The 19,998-nt window shown below is 34.6% G+C and overlaps 3 protein-coding genes across 6 annotated transcripts; 2 read left to right on the top strand and 1 right to left on the bottom strand.

The window, feature by feature from the left end:
* Positions 1-1,069: 1,069 nt before the first annotated feature.
* On the top strand, positions 1,070-2,503 carry LOC144557790 (pentatricopeptide repeat-containing protein At1g80550, mitochondrial-like). Its single transcript, XM_078306380.1, has one exon. The coding sequence runs from the start codon at positions 1,133-1,135 to the stop codon at positions 2,462-2,464; it is 1,332 nt and encodes a 443-aa protein (XP_078162506.1). The 5' UTR covers positions 1,070-1,132; the 3' UTR covers positions 2,465-2,503.
* Positions 2,504-3,584: 1,081 nt separating this feature from the next.
* Positions 3,585-11,042, top strand: LOC144557788 (Haloacid dehalogenase-like hydrolase (HAD) superfamily protein). 4 transcript variants are annotated; one of them, XR_013512794.1, is made up of 13 exons: positions 3,585-4,037; positions 4,127-4,220; positions 7,657-7,701; positions 7,776-7,826; positions 7,924-7,998; positions 8,093-8,126; positions 8,228-8,283; positions 8,390-8,449; positions 9,028-9,087; positions 9,583-9,629; positions 9,699-9,775; positions 9,875-9,933; positions 10,903-11,042. XR_013512794.1 is itself a non-coding variant. In XM_078306378.1 (12 exons), the coding sequence occupies exons 1-11, from the start codon at positions 3,667-3,669 to the stop codon at positions 9,745-9,747; spliced, it is 942 nt and encodes a 313-aa protein (XP_078162504.1). In that variant the 5' UTR covers positions 3,585-3,666; the 3' UTR covers positions 9,748-9,763; positions 9,854-10,071. The 4 variants fall into 4 exon arrangements, 3 of the variants coding, with proteins under 3 accessions (XP_078162504.1, XP_078162502.1, XP_078162503.1); XM_078306378.1 differs by lacking the exon at positions 10,903-11,042 and having other exon boundaries at positions 9,699-9,763; positions 9,854-10,071; XM_078306376.1 differs by lacking the exon at positions 10,903-11,042 and having other exon boundaries at positions 9,875-10,071.
* Positions 10,255-16,546, bottom strand: LOC144557789 (uncharacterized). The gene is made up of 6 exons (XM_078306379.1): positions 16,160-16,546; positions 15,525-15,648; positions 12,704-12,821; positions 11,935-11,971; positions 10,873-11,143; positions 10,255-10,586 (listed from the first exon to the last, which is right to left on the bottom strand). Exons 1-6 carry the CDS (start codon positions 16,373-16,375, stop codon positions 10,519-10,521), a joined length of 834 nt encoding a protein of 277 aa, XP_078162505.1. The 5' UTR covers positions 16,376-16,546; the 3' UTR covers positions 10,255-10,518.
* Between the last annotated feature and the right edge of the window lie 3,452 nt (positions 16,547-19,998).

Genomic DNA, 19,998 nt, shown 5'->3' with positions numbered 1-19,998 from the left:
GTTTTATCCTTTATTTAATTATTTTAAAAATTGTATTGACCAGTTTACTCTTTTATTAAAATGGAGGTATCCCTTAAATTTCTAACAATGATTGAGTAAGAGCATCTATAATCCAGTAATTATAATTAGTTTTTATACACATAATGTCAAGTTTACCAGCGATTAGAAGGAAAAAATTAATATAAATGCTTAAATAAGAACTTAAGGCTGGCTCATATGTGAATGTATTTTAATCGTGAGGGGGATTTTTTTTTTTTAAAAAAAATCTTCGCCCAGAAATGGAGGTCTCCATTGTGTGATTATCAATAACGAGTAGAACTAGGGTGCTCTTAAGCTCACCAAAGTGTTTGGTGAGCTTAACTCTAAACCTATCAAATCGATTTTAAATGACGAATCCGAACCGTTGAAACTCGCCTACCTTACGTGTGATGCATCTACATGTGAAATTTTTAAACATTTGAATTAGTTTAGTATAAAGTCAATCGGTCAAAATTAGAAGGTTAATAAATTAATTTTAGTGCATTCATTTTTTGAACGTTTTTTGACCGCTTGACTTTATACTAAATTAATTCGAATGTTTAAAAATTTCACATGTAGATGCATCACACGTAAGGTAGGCGGGTTTCAACGGTTCGGATTCGTCATTTGAAATCGATTTGATGGATTTTAGAGTCAAGCTCACCAAACACTTTGGTGAGCTTAAGAGCACCCTAGTTCTACTCATCAATAACTATTATATATTTTGATATTTGTCAATGACCGTCTCAAATTATTAAACTCATTAGTTAAACTTTCTAGAATGCAAGTTCGTTTTAGTAAAAAAGAATACTCATTTCGGTTGAAATACATGTTTGTTTTGAATCCAAATTAGTACTGCCCCAAAAACGATTGCGTATTTTGGGATGAATAGTACTATTCTCTAGCAATCCAACCATAAATTAGCACGAAAATACCACAATCGATGGGTTTATTACTAGGCCCGAAAACTAGTCCCGACCCATTCCAACCCATAACCATAAGCATTGATTAAGTTCAACGAAAAGCCCTTTCCGGCCCATAGAAATTTTACTTCTTTCTCGGTTCCATTTTTTGGTTCGGGTTTCACAAAGAACAGAACTGTCAGACTTCAGTGATGCTCCAGCGCCGTCTCTCTTCCCAACTCCGCCGTCATCTCTCCTCGAGCGCAACCAACTCCGCCACCGCCTCGTCCATTCCCCTCCCACTCGACCCCGATACTGTTCTTCGCACTCTCTCTCTCTACTCCAACGATTGGCGGCGGGCGCTGGAGTTCTTCCACTGGGCCTCCTCCCCTCCGTCGCATTTCCACCATACACCTTCAACCCTCTCTTGCACGATCGACATCCTCGGGAAACACCTCGAATTCGACCAGTCGCGTTCTCTCATCTCCTCCTATGCATCCTCCTTTTCTTCCCCTTTTCTCCTCCTCCCTTCTTTCAGATCGCTCTTCAACCGCCTAGCGGCGGCGCATCTCATTTCAGATTTACTCGACGCTTTCAACCTCGCGTCAAACCTTGGATTGCAAGACCGCACCACTTTTCACCTGATGATAGATGCTTTGTGTGACCACGGGCACGTGTCAGATGCTGAGAACCTATGCCTCAGGTCAGAGTCACCCCCTTTTCCTTCTCTCTTTCCTCCTGATACCAAAACCTACAACATGCTTCTTCGTGGGTGGCTAAAGTTGAGAGCTTTCAGCCGGTGCCGTGAATTCTGGCAAGAGATGGATCAGGCTGGAATTAACAAAGACCTCCACTCCTATTCTATCTATATGAATGCTATCTCCAAAGGAGGGAAACCTTGGAAAGCGATGAAATTATTCAAGGAAATGCAAAAAAAGAAAATTCAACCTGACATTGTTGCATACAATACAGCTATCCATGCGATTGGTCACTGTGAGGGGGTTGATTTTGCAATCCGGTTATACCAAGACATGGTTGAGGCAGGTTTGAAACCCAATTCTGCCACATTAAATACCATTGTCAAACTATTCTGCTTGGACGGGAGATTCAAAGAAGCGTATTGCTTTGTCAGCCGGATGAGAAAGAAGCACGGGTGCGAGCCTGATGTGTTAACGTACCACTGCTTCTTTCAGTACCTGACACGGCCACAGGAAATTCTCAGTCTGTTTGAGCAAATGGTTCAGGCTGGTTGCCGGCCTAGGATGGATACATATGTCATGCTAATCAAGAAATTTGGACGCTGGGGATTTCTCAGGCCTACTTTTGATATATGGAGGGCGATGGAGAAGCATGGTTGCAGTCCTGATGCATTCGCATATAATGCATTTATTGATGCACTGTTGCGGAAAGGGATGGTGGATGTGGCAAGGAAGTATGATAAGGAGATGGTTGGGAAGGGGCTTTCTGCTAAACCTAGACGGGATTTATGGACTAGAGGCCTTGAAGAAGAGGACGAATCCAATCCCGACGGTGTAAATTTTTGAATGAACCAAATCCTCTGTCATAATAGGATAAGTAGAAAATCCAAACTTCAACTCTGATATGTGCAGCTGCTTGAGTGTTCGGCAGGGGCAGATTAAGCCTCCTTAGAGCTCCTTAGCACCCTAAGGAGTCTTAAGCTTGCCGAACAAGTGTTTCTTTATAAAGCTTAGAACTACTTTCTTAGTGCTCCTTTTGCCCTACTTTTTAAGCTTGCCCAAAATTTTAAGCTTTGATTCTACTGGCTTAAGCACTTTTTCAAGCTTAAGGTATTCTTAAGAAAGTGATTCTTCAACTTTATTACTAACACCCTCTCCTTAATGTAGCTTAAATTTTAAGCTGGTGACCCTTGCCGAACACCCTCTCCTTTGAGATTTATCAATGTGTTTTTTTTATTTTTTTTATTTTAAGCTTGCCTATCCGTTGGATACATACCGCTGCATTAAATCTAAATGTATAGAAGATTTTTCACTTTGGATGCAATCGGATGTGTTTCCTTTTTTCTTTTCTTTTTATTGTACCTCCTGAGTTTTACTTTGGCAAATATGAATAACAACTGTTGCTTGTTACTGTAAGTAATGAACGCAAATTCTTATTGATTGCGATAAATCTTGAAAAAAATTAATTTGTTGCATTAGCAGTGTACAATGAGTTCTCTTGCTATATTTCACAGAGGTCTTCGCCTGCAATTGCAATGATACCAGTAGAAGGTTTTACTGAAAATGGATGAAACCAGTACGAATTCTATTTCATTGAGATAGTTGATGAACTTCAATCTCAAAATTTATGCAATCAATTTCTAATTCAAATCAATGATCTTAGGTTTAGGTTTGACGAACTAAGCGTTTACGTTCTAAATTGTTCACTCTGCTGCGATATTTTTAATGAACTCATGAGATCAAAACTAGAATAGATGAAAAGGCTATCATTCTAATTCGCGGCCCGCACAAATTAGCTTGATGCTTATTGGGCCTATTACAGCCGGACATAAGTTAGCAATCTCAGTCCAACTTGATGCTTATTGGGCCTATTACAGCCGGACACAAGTTAGCAATCTCAGCCCAATATTAATATCTCCCGCGTTTCAGAATACCACCGCAATCCGCAAGTTGCCCACTTTCTCAACAGAACCAATTACTTCCCTCCCGTTTCAAAAGCAAACGCTTCTTATTCTCCTCTCCACATAAAACCAAGCTCAGATAATTCAATGGCGACCACTTCTTTTCTCCTCCCCTCTCCGCCTTACTCTGCTGCCTGCTGCCGCCGGGCCAGTCCTCCTGTCGGCGCGATCCATTACTCCTTCTCCTGTCTTCGCCGTATGGCAACCCCCTCCCTCCGGCAATCTCGTCCGAGGGTGGTGTGCGCCGTTGCTTCATCCTCTCCTCTGCACGCCTTAATATTTGACTGTGACGGAGTAATACTAGAGTCGGAGCACCTCCATCGCCAGGCGTACAACGATGCCTTTGCACATTTCAACGTGAAGTGCCCTCCCTTTTCTTCGGAACCTCTCTTATGGGACTCTGATTTCTACGACGTGTTGCAAAATCAGGTTGGAGGTGGAAAACCAAAGATGAGATGGTAATATTCGTCTCATTATGACAATTTAAGCTGCTTTATGCTATCTGACCTTCATCAGGTAAGGTGATTTTAATTATGAGTTTGATTAGGTATTTTGGAGAGAAGGGATGGCCTACTTCTTCCGTCTTTGAGACGCCTCCTTCCACAGCTTCTGATAGAGAGAAATTGGTTGATGTTCTTCAGGTGTGCTATTATTGGTTTGATTTTAATTTTTACAGCCTTTTGCAATAACATTAAGCCTGCTAATGGGCTAACCGTTTGTCCAACCAATAACCGGTTCAATAAATTGTATAACAGAACTGGGCCCTGTTCAAATTGAATGGTAGAAGATAATGTCCGAGCCCTGTTCAAACCAAACTAAATTTTAGAAGCCCGGGTCCTGTTCGTTTTATGTTCGGACAGTGTCCGTTTCATCCAAATGTCCAGCCCGTTCGTTTCATTCCGGGCCCTGTCCAATAAAAACCATTTAATCTTTTTACGGGCTTTTGGATAAATAGGTGTAAATCAACTCCTAAATCTTGTCCGTTTCATTCCAGGCCGCTATTGGTATAGTAGTATAAAATTGTAAGATAAATAATTGAGTTACCGATTAGAATTCTTCGTTTAACCAAAAATTAATTGAATAAAAATTTTGAGTAACCTTTAAATCAAGAATCTTATAAAAGCTACAAAAATTTATAAAAGCTAATTGATTCAAATTAATTCAAGCAATTGATTAACAATTTAACACTAATTAATGTAAAATATGCTAACAAAATCCAAAATAAAACTACTCAACGGTCTTTGATCACAAAAAATTAAAATTCACAAACAAAAATATTGTTGTGATGTCTCTACCAATATAGGAAATTATAAAAGATAATTAAGCAATTGATTAACTTTTCCATGACCATGTCTTTACTAATGTGCATCCTCCCTGCACAACACATTCGAAAAATACATTAGATTAAGCTACTCATACAAACCTAATTAATGCAGTTAAAGAGAGCATTATCTACTGTTACTGATATCCATGATATATATTTTTATCTCAAAAGAAAAAAGATGATGAAGTATATGAATGGCAGCTACATTCATATCTGACTTTCGTTCTTTCTCATTTCCCAACTCTGACCATGATTGAGAGAGAGAAAGAGATAGAGATGAAAAAAGGACCCAATCTGAATAGAAGTTAAGTTCAGAAACTTATTTACCAGATTAGTAGAAGCTGGCACAACACTCTGCATATTAGGAAAAAGGAAATAAAATTGTTATCAAAATTAAAAATTTTATCACTCTATTAATGGAACGCCAGAGCTCTACAACCCCATTTATGTACATGTCTGGTACCAATAAGTGTCTGGTACCAATAAGTTTGTACCAATCCTTACCAGTTACCACTAGTAAATTTTAACACCAATTCAGCTATTAAACATATGCTAATAAGAATAAGTAGCTTAATACTTCCTGTAATTTGATTTATCCAAATTGCTAGATAAAAAAGGGAAAAAAATGCCTACATATCCCATAGTTCTGTTCTAAAATTTTTCACTGCTATTACACCATTTTTGTACAACTGATGTTTCTGTATCAGCTAGTTGGTACCAGAAATAGATAACACTGGTACACAATACTTGTACTTGTACTGAAACCTGAAAGTTTCTCATGCAACTGATGTTTCTGTACTTGTACAACTGATGCTTCTCATATAAATTCTCATACCTTCATAACAATAACCAGCTTCCTAAAAGCATAGTAAATATCAACCTGTATAATAATCCCAAGCGAGAAGCACCAGTTAATGCATTGCCAGTGTTCCCTCCTCCTTCAACCTGTATAATAAATAAAGTTTCAAAACTACTGTTTGACCATCTGTCCCTTTATCCAATTAAGGTTAGTTGGTTAGGTTAACATATATACAAGGCTGGTAATATGCCTAGTGCAATCTTAGTATAAGCACTACTGTTGCCAATTTTTAATCATACTAAAAGTTATCTATTTTCAGCTAGCCATGACAATAGACACTAAATTTAATCAAACGGTAATACAATGTCAAACTCCAAGAAAGCAAAATCCAATGAACCTTAAATACCCCCCATAACCTTAAACAAGTAAACTATGGTACTAAACTCAAGCTGGTACACCGACATGTACCACTAGTGCAAAATCATCCAATAACAATGCTTATCAAAAAGACGCAAAGATTGGGGATACACAAGTAACACAAAGTAAAATTATATGTTGCTCTCTCTCAGAATTATCTACCTTTGTCATTTTTAGACCTGAGGTGGCAAACAAAAAGACACATTAAAAATCAACTAAAATAATAAGATTATTACTTCCAAAAAGTAATTATCACAAAGTAAAATGTAAACCTATCTGAAGCATTTGCTCAAGGATAAACTCCTCTCAGGATGCATCTGCTGTCAGATTGTGAAGCATTTGCTGAACCTGTAATGGTGAATTTAGTCAACACCTGATATCAGATATTGGTGCGACTTCCTCCTAAGAGCATATATATCAATTATTACCAGCATAAGCAAAGAAGTAAAACAACCCACTAATGGCTATCGGGTTTGGATCCAATTAATGAAAAAAAGTGGAAAAAACGAAATACCCAAAAATCATCAAAATAAATTACCAAGAAAGATCTTCCAACTTGCAAGAAATCCTTCCTCAGAGACTCCAGATCATTGGCCTGAAATTTCAATGGCAATACTTGAGGGAAAAGACAGAGACGAGACGAGAAGAGAAGAGAAGAGAACAAATTGAGGGAAATTGAGTGTAACAAACCTCGTAGAAGAAGGGGCACGATGGAGAAGAGGGGCGGCGCGGTGGAGAAGAGGGGCGGCCGGCGCGGTGGAGAAGAGGAGGCGCTGTGACTGAGTTGGTGTTAGGTTCAATTGTTCGTGTTCGAACAGGAATCCATAGGTTTTGAGTTTGAACGGTTAAACGGGTTGTCCAAAGGCCCTTCAAGCTCGGCCCGGTTCAGCTGATCCGAACTGAACTTCGGGCCTTATTGATTTCATCCGGTTAGCAGGCAATTATACTGTTCAAATAATATACCGTTCAACTTCTGTCCAATTAATGTTCGGCCCGTTTGTCCATGGACAATTGTGTCCAATTAGCAGGCCTAAATAACATTCAATATTAGTATACATGCAAAAAACAGCCAACTAATGTACTTGTAAGTTGTAACTAAAACCATGCATATTTTCCATATTTTCCATATTTTATACCAGAACATTTAATTATTAGCTCCTATTAATGAATACATATTGACAATATGGCCCCTGACTTTTACTAAGTTTGTTTTCCATTAGCACAACTTGAACTGAAAGTAAGCAAAAAGAAATCAAGTGTGGGTTCTTTATGTTACAGTAACTTGCTATCCACAGATGTATTGAGTTGATTTAAAAATTAATGTAACTTGGTCATCTTTTACCTTAACACTTTTCTGAATGGCTAGGTACTGCAAATAATACCAAAATGAGCATGTCAATTGTAAATATAATAGAAGATGGGAGAAAATATGGTGGAATAAATTAGCCAAAAAACCCATAATTTACTTGGTTCTTTAAGTAGCTCTATAAGTTAGGATGATACTAAATAAACTTCCATCTTTCTTACAATATTGCAGGACTGGAAAACAGAAAGGTACAAAGAGATCATTAAATCTGGAACTGTGAGTGCCACCCTTTTGAAAACATATTGGAGATGTTCATGTATTGGATATTTCTAAATCACCTTCTATTGCAGGTCGAGCCGAGACCCGGTGTTTTAAGACTCATGGATGAAGTCAAGGGTGCGGTAATATTACTTACTGCCATAAGCTTCTTCAGGTACTTTAGTTCTTAGTGCAATTTGATTTCATTTAAAAGTGATTACTTTACTTCTTTTTATTCAGAGAATAAAGCTTGCTGTTTGTTCTGCGGCAACAAAAAGTTCAGTTATACTCTGCCTTGAAAACCTTATAGGACTTGTAAGTTGTAAACACATTTTAATTTCTTATGATTAAATATAGGGTAATTTTTTAATTTTTTAGTGCAGTTTTTTTTACTTTGTGCAAATTACAGGATCGCTTCCAAGGCCTTGATTGTTTTCTTGCTGGTAATTGCTTATCAATCTGCCTCCCTGCCTACAAAAAACTCATAACAAGACCAAGTAAATAACTAAAGATAAAGCTTTACCTAAAATTTTCTCTTCTACAGGAGATGACGTGAAAGAAAAGAAACCTGACCCGTCAATATACATCACTGCTGCAAAGGTATTAAATAATAAACAATAACTAAATGTTATTATAACTTGAACAATTTTTGTATGTGTCATTTCTTCATCAACCACAGCATACTTGCTAATTTTTTCCCTTTCAGAAATTAGGTGTAGATTCGAAGAATTGCCTTGTGGTGGAGGATAGTGTTATTGGTCTACAGGTACATCTTCTAAACTAGGTATTTTGGCTGGTCATTGTGGTTGCCCAAGATTGTAGTTCTACGAAACCTAACTTCTCTTGGATGATACATAATCTTCATTGGCTGAAGTCCTTCAGAATAATCCAGAAAAATTGCACCTATACCTTTATAAGAAGAGGGTTCAAATGCCTCCATTTCATGTGCCTCCATCATACCTCTATTTTTAAATTTTTTAATGAGAAAAATTATAGAACTTATATGCCAAAGTAAAACTGTTATATGTGATATATATTATTTTCTTTGCATACCCATAAAAAATAATTACGTTTTGGTACTCGATAACAATGAAATCAAAGTTGAAATATCATATTTATTTTACATGTGCATAGAGAAAATGATATATATTATATCTGACGGTTTTATTTTGACATTTAAGTTTTAGATTTGATGTTATTAAAATAAAAAATGGAGGCATTTGAACCCTTCATTATACAAAAGAAACCAACAAAAGTTCAAAATGTTATCGAAAGTGTAAAAGTATCTGTGAAGCTCAAAGTAAATTGTAATCCTAATAATATTGACAAACATTAAATTACCAGGCTGCTACAGGGGCTGGCATGTCTTGCATAATAACATACACTTCTTCAACTGCTAACCAGGTGAACATGCTTAATATCTGGGATTATAGTTTTGGAGTAGAACTAGGGTGTTCTTAAGGGACTTGGTGAACTCCAGTCTAAAACCCATCAAATCGGCTTCGAATTACGAATCCGAACCGTTGAGACCTGCTCATTTTACGAGTGATGCATTTACATGTGAAAATTTTAAACATTCGAATTAATTTAGTAAAAAGTCAAGCTGTCAAAATGAGAAGCTTAATAAATTAATTTTGATGCATTCATTTTTTGAAAAAAATTTTTACCACTTGACTTTATAATAAATTAATTCAAAGTTTTAAATTTTCACATGTAGACGCATTACTCGTAAGGTAGGCGGGTTTCAACGGTTCGGATTCGTCATTTGAAGCCGATTTGACTGGTTTTAGAGTTGAGTTCACCAAGGGACTTGGTGAACTTAAGAACACCCTAGTTCTACTCAAAGTTTTGTGCTATGGTAGAACTAAAATAACATCCGCTTGTTTACTTTCCTTTTAGGATTTTGGCGATGCAATTGCAAAATACCCTGACCTTAGTGGAGTAAGGTAAGTCTAATCTTCTATACTTTTTCTTCCTTTCCTACTTAAGCTAACGAGAATTCATTGCATTTGTAGGCTCAAGGACTTGAAGATACTGTTACAAAATACCCTAGTTGCTAGCTAGATAGACAGAACCAACAGTAATGTTATTAGTCTTTGTTTTAATCGATGCAGTAATTGTTCACATATCATAAGTATTCCTACCAATAATTGGATGTACCTGCTTGCAGATCAACCTATTTCAATGCAAGAGAAACCTATTTCAATGAAAGAGAGACCTCTTGCCATTGTGGATACCACAAAAGAAACTGTAAGCTCTATTTTTCAGTTTTCTTTCTTTTCTTTGTATTTATTTCCTAAGCATACTATTCATTTTTGCTAAAATTGTGTATTTGTAAAATATTTTTGAACTTTACAAAATGGAAAAGATGATATTGTGATTACAAAAGGCTTCTAATTTCGTTTTGGTGCAATTGATGACTGGAATTGGAGTTAAATTGATAGTTAGTGCATAGTTAGGCACTGAACTGGAGAAACTACAAGTTTATAGCAATGACATTAAAAGCTTCATAATTGTAAGATAGGAAGGGCAAAGAAAATTTTAAATGTCAAAGAAGTTCCGAAAAGAAACAATAAAAGAAAAGGAAAAAATATTTTCATAAAAAATAAAAGGAAATAAAATAAAAAGGTAAAATTTTAGACAATGATTTAACACTTTTGGAACTGGTATGTTACATGGTCCACTTTAGTTGGCTTGTACTGAGAGATGGACCATTTTGAAAAATTAAGAACAAATTCTGTCAACCCCATGTGCCTCTGTATCTGTTAAATTGACATGTTGCACATTACAAGAGGAGTCGAATAGGTGGGATTTACAAAATTCAAATAGCTTTTCTCAAGTCTCTGCACCTTCAGCACTCGGTTCCTTTTCTTGCAATGACTCAGCTGCTTGTGACTCTGAGGCTGCAAAATATAAGAAAAACGAAACAAAAGAGATTGAATAAACATAATTTCAAGGATTGAATCAAGAACAAATTTCTTTTCTGTGTTTCAAGTCCTAAGTAGGCCTTTACCATGACAAGCTGTCATTACTGACTGCTTACAGTCATTCTAAAAAGGCGTCAACTTTATTACTAGTATAATATTGGTCAACATAAGGTATATATATCCTAAAGGTATTTAACTTGTACGGGGATCCGCCATATATAAAACTACAGCGAAGGCATATTTAATTAGCTCAATAAAATACCGGGAGGGGTAACTGGTGCCCTTGGATTAGGGGGTGTCTGGAGCTGAAGGCTATGCAGAGATGAAGGGACAGGAGTTATGAAAGATGGGTCAATCAGAGCTGTCGGCTGTTGGATGTACGGTGATTGCGCACCCAATTGGGGAGATTGTAGGCCAGCTCTTGGATTTGTTGTAAACCCAATCTGATGATAATTGTATGGCTGCGGTGTGCCAGGCGATGGTGAGGTCTGCCCATACTGATAATACTGCGGACTCATCTGACTGTACAGAGCCTGTTTTTGCACAAGGACACAAATTAAAATCCAAGAAAGCTTAAAATATGTGCGGTGCTGGACAAAGATCAAATTTCGGTGTTAGTTCAGCCGGATAAATACCAAATAAACACATACAAAGCAAAATAAATTAAAGTAACATATCTCTTTTTTCTGATCATCCCAGTTTGTCACGGATACATATTAAAAAAATTGGAATTCTGATAGGTGATTATATTATAATTTATTAGTATTAAACTTGTAATGCCAGACTTTTTTTTTAATTTGACAATCTTAAAAAATAAAACCTAAGGATTTAAATAAAAAATTACAGGTTTGATTTATAATCATCCACGTATCATATTTATGAAAAAATGATGTGGTTTGATATAAATTTCATCATACATTTAGTGATTTAAATTTTTTAATAATTTCATGCATCATCAAACATACTTAGATTAAAGGAAATTTTAGTTATGAGCTGTCTATATTTCCAATAAATGAGAGGGAGGGGCCCTCTCTGGAAGCACAAAGAATTAAAGATACCATAAGGTGCCCTAACGGGTCCGGTCTGCCTTCCTGGATTGGCCTACACCTGTAAATGCCTTTTATTAACGGATCTACTGTCCATGTGACCAAGCGGGGCCCGGTATTTCATGAGCTGGCCCGCTACGACCTGGTGCCTAATTACCACCTTATCACCGACATAATTATCCCCTTTCAGTCACTGTGCAAATCTCTATTTTTTATAGTACAGGTGTAATCAGTTGTAGATAAGTCTTAGATTTATTTGATAAGAAAGAGACCCTTACTTGTTGGTAAGCATAATCAGCGTGGTAGGTGGGGTACCTGCAAAAGTGTACCAAGGTAAAAATAAGAGATGAGATGAACTGATTGATCATGTTACTGTAACTAGTTGCATGCCAGCGACAATTAATTGTCCAGTTTAAATTAAGCTAGAAAGGTGGGAGCCCCACTGCCCCAGGCTCAGCATCGATTGAATTATTTTTTTCTATTTCCTTGTTTCAGAAAGATAAAGCAAAAGAGTAGCATAGAAGAAATCAATCTATGCCTTGACAGCTGATCGCCTGCAGTCAATTATTATGGGTCCACATGTGGCCACCGTGTTATGGTCACCGTATCCACACGGCTGTCGCTGCATGCAGTCAGATGCCATTTTGACTGTATACGATCTAAGGTCTAAGGACCATGCGTAATCTTGCATTATCTTTCAGAAATGCGCATGCTTATGCATTTTCACTGGTAATCATTCACAAAAATGTTGCATGCAAAACCCATTTTGGTTTATATCAAATATACCATTGTAATTGTTATATTATCAAATAACATAACCTTTGTATTCTATTTTTCAACACACTGAGCTATATATATATATATATATATATATATATATATATAAATTAACTCAGTCTATTTCTCACAGGGTTGAACATTTTTTCTTCCAGCCTTCATATTAATGTGTTATTAGAGTCATGAAGGTAGCATTCCAAACTAGTTGCCCTAATAATTAGTGACAGGTGTTTGTGCAATACATAAAGAGAAACATCAAACAGAACTAACCCGTAATAACCGGGATACATTGCTGGAGAAGAAGGTTGCATTTGGGCTGGCAATCTCCCGTAAACTGGTCTGATGTTCTGCTGTGGGCTGTAATACAGGCCCATTCCTTGACCTCTGCCTGCGCATTACAAGAGAATAAAAAAAATAAAGGCGCCACTCAAAACCATCAAACATCACGAGAATAAAAGATATAAAAAAATAAAGCCATCATAGGTACGACTATACGAGGGATTATTCATCTCTATCTCCTCCATCGCTCGCATATTAGTCAGCCATGACTGAACTTTCTGACATCATGTCTGCCAGATTCTTTGGAGTGTGTAAAAAGCTATGGTTTGATGCAGTCTATATGTCACTAGCCTACATGAATTTAATAGATATTTGACCTTCGGAGCAGCCATTATGGATCAGTTATTTTCACACAAGACTGCTTATTTAATATTAAAAAAACATGCACTGTCAATTTGTTGGCAAAAAGAAACACCGAATTTTTTTGGAAATGTATCACTTAGTTAAGGGTAAAAATGTTTTCATATCAAAACATCAAATTAATTAGACTTTTAAACTATAGAGATCAATGTAAATAAATACTAAATTATATATAATTTTCATGCTGTGTGTGAAAATAAATATATCCAAACTATTTTACTTTAAACTATATAAATAATCATGAACAAGTTCATTTTTTTTTTTAAATGATTAGGAGTCAATTGATTTTCACGTATTAAATGTGCATCCGGGTGGGACATAATAGGGTACATTACAAATACTAGCCAGTTTCACAGAAAATCAAGTTACATCTGGATAAGTCAGATCCAATTAGTTGACAGCGCAAGTGATAGTTAACAGCTATAGTTAGTACCGCACTTCTTGTTACAATGATTACATGGATTTACCAAAATTTAATCCAATAGGTTAAATGCAAATGAAACGGTTAGATATTGATAAAATCTGAAGTTCTGAACTGTCCGGTTTAAGCAGACAGTTACCTGCCCTTGCTGTAAGTGCAGCAATAACTATCGTCAAAAAAAAAAAAAAAAAAAAGTGCAGCAATAACAGCACACGTGACATATAGTCCAAGACTATCTTTGGTTATTTTTCCTCAAAAAAAAAAACTTTGGTTATTTGATTTAAAAATTCAATAAGAAAAGATGTGTGTGTGTGTGGGGGGGGGGGGGGGGGGGGGGGGTAATTACTCCAATTTTGTGACAATAAATATACTTCATTTTTTAAACAATCATGATAGAACAGTTAAATTTTGAGTGCAAAATTAACATAACACCCATAAATATTTACAGTATAATATTAAACATATTTATGATTGTATATTTTAATTTGTATAAATTTAGTATTTTATAAAATGCAGGCACTTGAATTACATATTTTAATACATGAAATGTTTGCATATTACTTTTATTTTTATAGAAAAAATATTGTTTTATAAGTAATTAAATTGATATATAAAACTGTTTTTATTTATACATAAATATATCAAATGATATGAAATAAAATGTTATTATCAATTTAAAATTAATATTGAAAGTAGTAAACATTAATTTTCATGATCATATTTAATTTAACTAAATTTATCAAGAGCATTATAGTTATTTTATATTAAAAATAAGCTGATGCAGATATGCTAAATTAGCAGTTTAGGAGTTAATGGTTGCAGATTAGAAAGTTCAAAAGTACATTAATTTGTCATTAATAAATATTTAAATTCCTGTTTATCACAAACTCAGAATTTAAAAACTCCGTCGCCTTACCCCCCAAAAAAAATATATAATAAAAATACGACCTACATTTCTTATGTCTTCCTAAGACCCAACAATTTTGTAATGATTGCAGATAACACCCAACCAATAGAAACTTGCGATGAAAAATGTTTTATGATTTGCCGATCAAATTGATTTTCCGACCACAAACTTAGAAAGGGTTTTTATATTTTACTCCCAAATTGAATAGATAAACCCTAAACCAAAAGGTCTTTTAGATTCTAATCCATGATTTAATAAATCACCAAACATAATAACTATTAATTGGTCCCCATGTTGACAATTTTTTCCAGCCACAAGTTCTATATATCAAGGTCTTTTATTTCTACGCTCAAACATACTAAATAACTGGGTATTTTATATTCTAAGCCCTACTTAATATAATAAAATAAAGCCTTCCTTATTTAGACACTGGTCAATTTTTTTTTGCATAAACTAGCTAGTTGATATGTAGGTTGATAATATGAACAATGAGGGTATAGTCAGTTCAAATTGACTTAAGCTTGTCATGTCATCACCTAGGAATAGTTGCAACTGACAAAAAAAAAAAGGGCAATTGTTGAAAGGTGTAAATTTTTAAAGATAAAAAAATCCTGGGCATTATTTTCAAATGATTAAATCTGCTGAGTATAACTGGCAGAAAACCTACCTGTTATCGTAGTTATATATGTACTTATAATAGTTAATATTACTTGTAAAGTTGCCACCCTTGCATATGACAAGAATCCTACCTAATTAATTAAGGGATAGCATTTCGGGTAGACATGCACCACACTTAGGCCAGGCTGGTATAGTCAAACTGATCCCAAATATAAACCTTGTTTTTCTGAGCTGGCATTGAACCGTTCTTTCAGCATTAATTAACGGGTCTCTCTAATTCTTTCTCTACCCGTTCCATGTAATTTCTTTCTATGAACTCTTTGCTTGAAATCACGCACATAGTATTATAATACATGACAAACAGACTCAATGTATACTACCTCACCCTTATTTTCAATGCTGTGTCAATTTGATGAGATATCTCATTAGGGTTTTTTTCACCATACCTCGAGCGGTGAAGGGATGTGGTCGGCCAAGAGATGCAATGTTGCAATTGGATCGTCGACCGCCTATTATTGGGTTTGGATCAGCGACTGCCCTTCGTGCCGATTCAGGCTCTCGGAAAGTTACCTGATAGGACCAGTATTTATTAGAGTTACTATGGCGTAAAACATCGCGATAATTTGTCCAAAAAGCGGGATGACGATAACGAAAATATCGATTGTATCGATGAAAAATATCTTTCTAATGAATTTCAAGAAAGGAAAGCAAAATAAAGGTAAGTGGAATTGGTCATGATCAAGCTGCTAGTTGATCATATAGATCAAGAATTCAAGATCAAGTTTGGAGAGAGAATAATTAGAAAAGTAGTTCTACCCCTAAAAGAACATATGACGGTGATAAAACACAAAAAACACATAAAATATTTTGGCATAATCAACAATCTAGAAAAACAAGTGATATAAACAGTATTTTTGTAAAATAACAACTCAATATTCCGATCGAAAGAAGATTATTCATCGCACACGCAACATCGATCATAATGATCAAAGTAAAACTTTTAACAAAAACAAAAGCAGGGAGACATCTTCAAAACGATCATTGTTCCGTAACAAAAATAGAAAAATAAGAAAATGCTTACAAATCCATAGCCTTTAGACCTTCCCGTAATCCGATCGGTGATCACAACAGCTTCGAGAATTTCGCCGAATTGTGTGAAAAAGGCATGAAGTTCTTCACTGCTTGTTTCCCATGGCAACCCCCCAACAAAAATCTTCGTCTGGCTGGTGTCTCCGAACCTCGACCGGAATTGCGGGGAAAAGTTAGATGACGATGCCACCGATGAAGATGCAGCCATGATAAAGTTGCCCTTTCCCTCTCCCCCAAGAAAGAAGGGAGAGAGAGAGAGCGAAAGGAGGGAGAGAGGGATCAAAGACGAGAGAGAAAGAGAAGAGGGATCTAAGGAGAAGGAAATTAAGAACAGGTAATAGTGTGCAATTGTGCGCTGGATAGAGGGGTTTCTTTCTCTCTCTTCTTTCGTTGATTTCTCTCTCTTAATTGTCTCTCTGTCTCTCTAAGGTGTGTCTTTCTGTCCTTGCTGTCTCCTCCGTCAGACGGATCAAGGGGCGTCAGATGTGGATCGGACTTACTGGCATTCGTTTGATTTGGATTCAAATAACCAAGTTTGGTATGGATGTAAAAGCATCCGTTTAACCAACCAACTGCTTAATTAAGATGTCTTCTGTTTAATTAACTAACAGAAGTACATAACCTTAAATTTATTTACCGAGGGGATAAATCAACACTAGGCTTATTGATTAATGACAACATTTACTTGTATATTATTTTACCACACTATTTAATTCAAGATTTGGATAAAAAAATATTGAATTTTGTGAATCATGTTTCTATATATTTTTTAACATAATTCACACTTCTCTTAATCATTTACAGAGAACTCACGCAATTTGACATGCTATTATATATTGATGAATGAGTGGGTGGGCAAATTAATTTTCCCTCTCAAAGAGTCTAATTATTTTCTTATAAAGGAAATAAATCATGACTTGGTAAAAGTATCATAATAAAATTATAAATAGAGGAACAAGTAGGTATGCATGTTGGGATTTAATTATGTCTAAACTAAAATTAAGAATATGAGAATTAATGTAGTCAAACTAACGACCTGGTAATTAGGAACGTAATCGAATTCAGGGAATAAGTCGTATACTGGACAAGGAAAAAAAAAAATACTGTTTTCAAATAAGTTCTCCATAATTAGAAATTAAAATAAACAAAGAAGATGATTTTTAATTTTTTATATATGAATCTTATGGTAACTTCTAAGCCAGTAATACCATTTTTTTTTCTTGTTATACATTCTCAACCTTCCTTTGATTGATATATAATCTAATATCAGGTATTCGTTATATATACAACTGTTTTATTTAACAACTACAATATGTGGCACATTAAATGCAGCTAATTAAATTTACCAAGTTGCAGACTTCTGTTTTGAATTTCGCTCATTAATCCTTTTTTTTTTCCTTATACGTTAACTCGTAATCTCTGTTTATCTTTTTAATGAAATGTTCGTACGCGTTTCGTGTACCATATATCTTAAAGAAAGAATTCTCGTATATATAGTATGTTCCACTTGTGAATAAGTTACTTGAATAGGTATTTGTTTAATATAACTTGTCTGGGTATTATCATCCAATTGTGAATTGTTTTTAGCTTTACCTTCAAGATAACCTTTGTTTATATATATATATTGCTCTTAAGCGGAGTATATCAATAAGTTATATGTTTCCTCCTTTCATGGTGACGTAATTAAATCAGCAAGTGACAAATTTACGAATAACATCAAAAAAAATAAGAAGAAGAAGAAGAAAAGTAAAAAAAAAAAAAAAGAGAACAGAGAAAAATAGTAATATTGATGAGAGAATAATTACAAGAAAGATTATTAGCATAAACCATCCTATAATGCCAACAGAAGCGTAGAGAAGGGAACTCTTAGCGCCCCATCAGAACGCAATTTCTTGCACGCAATATAAGCAGACCGAATCTCCCTGTGGGGCTAACCGGAGGGTGTGGAGAGCACTCAAATTTTTGATGCAATCAAGCTGTGTAATTCTTGTGTAATTTTTGATGCAATCAATTTTTTGTGTAATTCTTTTCATGCAATCAAGCTGCAAACAAATAAGTTCACTTCTACAAAATATTTTGCATTTATCAGCTATGTGCGCGTCATATACTTAAAACTTGTATGTATAATATAAATTTCTAACTATTATAGGATCTCAATGAAAAATGTCATGTCACATCACATAATTCTTGTGCTGGCCTCAGGAAATCTGCTTCCACAGATCTACTGCTGAGATAAAAATGAGAGACAAGTAGTACGGTAACGGATGAGTTACCTATGGTAACAATCAAACAGTATTTATATTCATTTGTTTTTATTGTCCAATATGAATTCAGAATACGAGTAGAGTTAAAATGCATAATTGTTTTTGTGCTTCACACGTTTTTAAAGTATGAATAGTTGATCCGAACCGTTCAATATAATATTTTCGGAGTGAGTCTATGGTACTATGCATATCACGGGTTGTTACCATGCTACGGCTCTATATTTGAGTTTTCAAATTCTAACGGTCGATCCGAATCGTTCATCTTGTTCTCCATATTAATATGTGTTTGGAGACCAAATTTTATATTTTTTGAAATTTTTTTACTATTTTTTTAGATATTTAGAAAATCACTTGATCTGAAAATTCTGGACCATCCAAAAACAGTGATTTTCAATAAATCTAAAAAAATAGTAAAAACATTTCAAAAAATGTAAAATTTGGTCTCCAAACATACATTAATATGGAGAACAAGATGAACGGTTCGGATCGACCGTTAGGATTTAAAAACTCGAATATAGAGCCGTAGCACGGTAACAAATCGTAATATGCATAGTACCATAGTACCATAGACTCACTCATATTTTCGTATTAAAAGATGCTTATAGAACAATATATATATATTTTTATAAAAGTGGGTTATAAGTCCACCAATTTCATTTATTCAACCAAACTATACATCAGAGGAATCCAGTCATCCAGATACCGAACCACTGGTATCAAACCAGTGTTCATGCATAGAGCAAATGTTATACATTTTGAAAACTTTTTTACTATTTTTTAGTTACGTACAAAATTATTATTTTCAGAAAATTTTAAACTATTTAAAACAATAATTTTGTATCTATTTAAAAAAAGAGTAAAAAGATTTCACAAAATATAAAATTTGTTCTCCAAATACATTGTAATATGAAAATCATATTCAGATCAACTGTTTCAATTTTGAAAACGAGAAAAAAGATGTGAAACATAATTGAAGCACAAAACTAATAGTGTATTTTAACCCTACAAATATATTCCAAATATTAATATAAAATCATCACATATTTTACAAAAAAAATACACATTACATGTACATCGTAAAAATTAACAACAAAATATTTATCTAGCAAATTTTGTTAAATAAAAAATACATAATAAATAATAAAATTAATCACTAATTATTAGCATAAATGAATATATATTGATAGAGAGAGAGTTGGGCTATTGTACTTCATGAAGTAAATGGCATGGTTTACTTCATGTCTATATTTTATGATTTTAAAGTTTAAATAGTCGATCCGAACCGTTCAACATAATCTCCATATTAAATTGTGCTTGAAGACCAAATTTTACAATTTTTGCAATTTTTTTACTATTTGTTTCAGTTTATTTTTTAAATAACTGATTTTTAATGGTCCATGATTTTTTGAAAAACAATGATTTTAAAAATTCCAAAATAATAGTAAAAAAAATTAGTCTCCAATCACTCTTAATGTGAAGATCATATTGAATGTTTTGGATCAACTTTTCAATTTTGTTCACACAAAAGTATGCACAAAGTTTCAGTACAGCAAGCTGTACTTTTTAA

This window comes from Carex rostrata, chromosome 8 (assembly GCF_964058835.1).
Source record: "Carex rostrata chromosome 8, lpCarRost1.2, whole genome shotgun sequence".
Classification (NCBI taxonomy): domain Eukaryota; kingdom Viridiplantae; phylum Streptophyta; class Magnoliopsida; order Poales; family Cyperaceae; genus Carex; species Carex rostrata.
The sequence above is the reverse complement of the archived record's forward strand: the minus strand, read 5'-3'. Positions and strand labels throughout refer to the sequence as shown.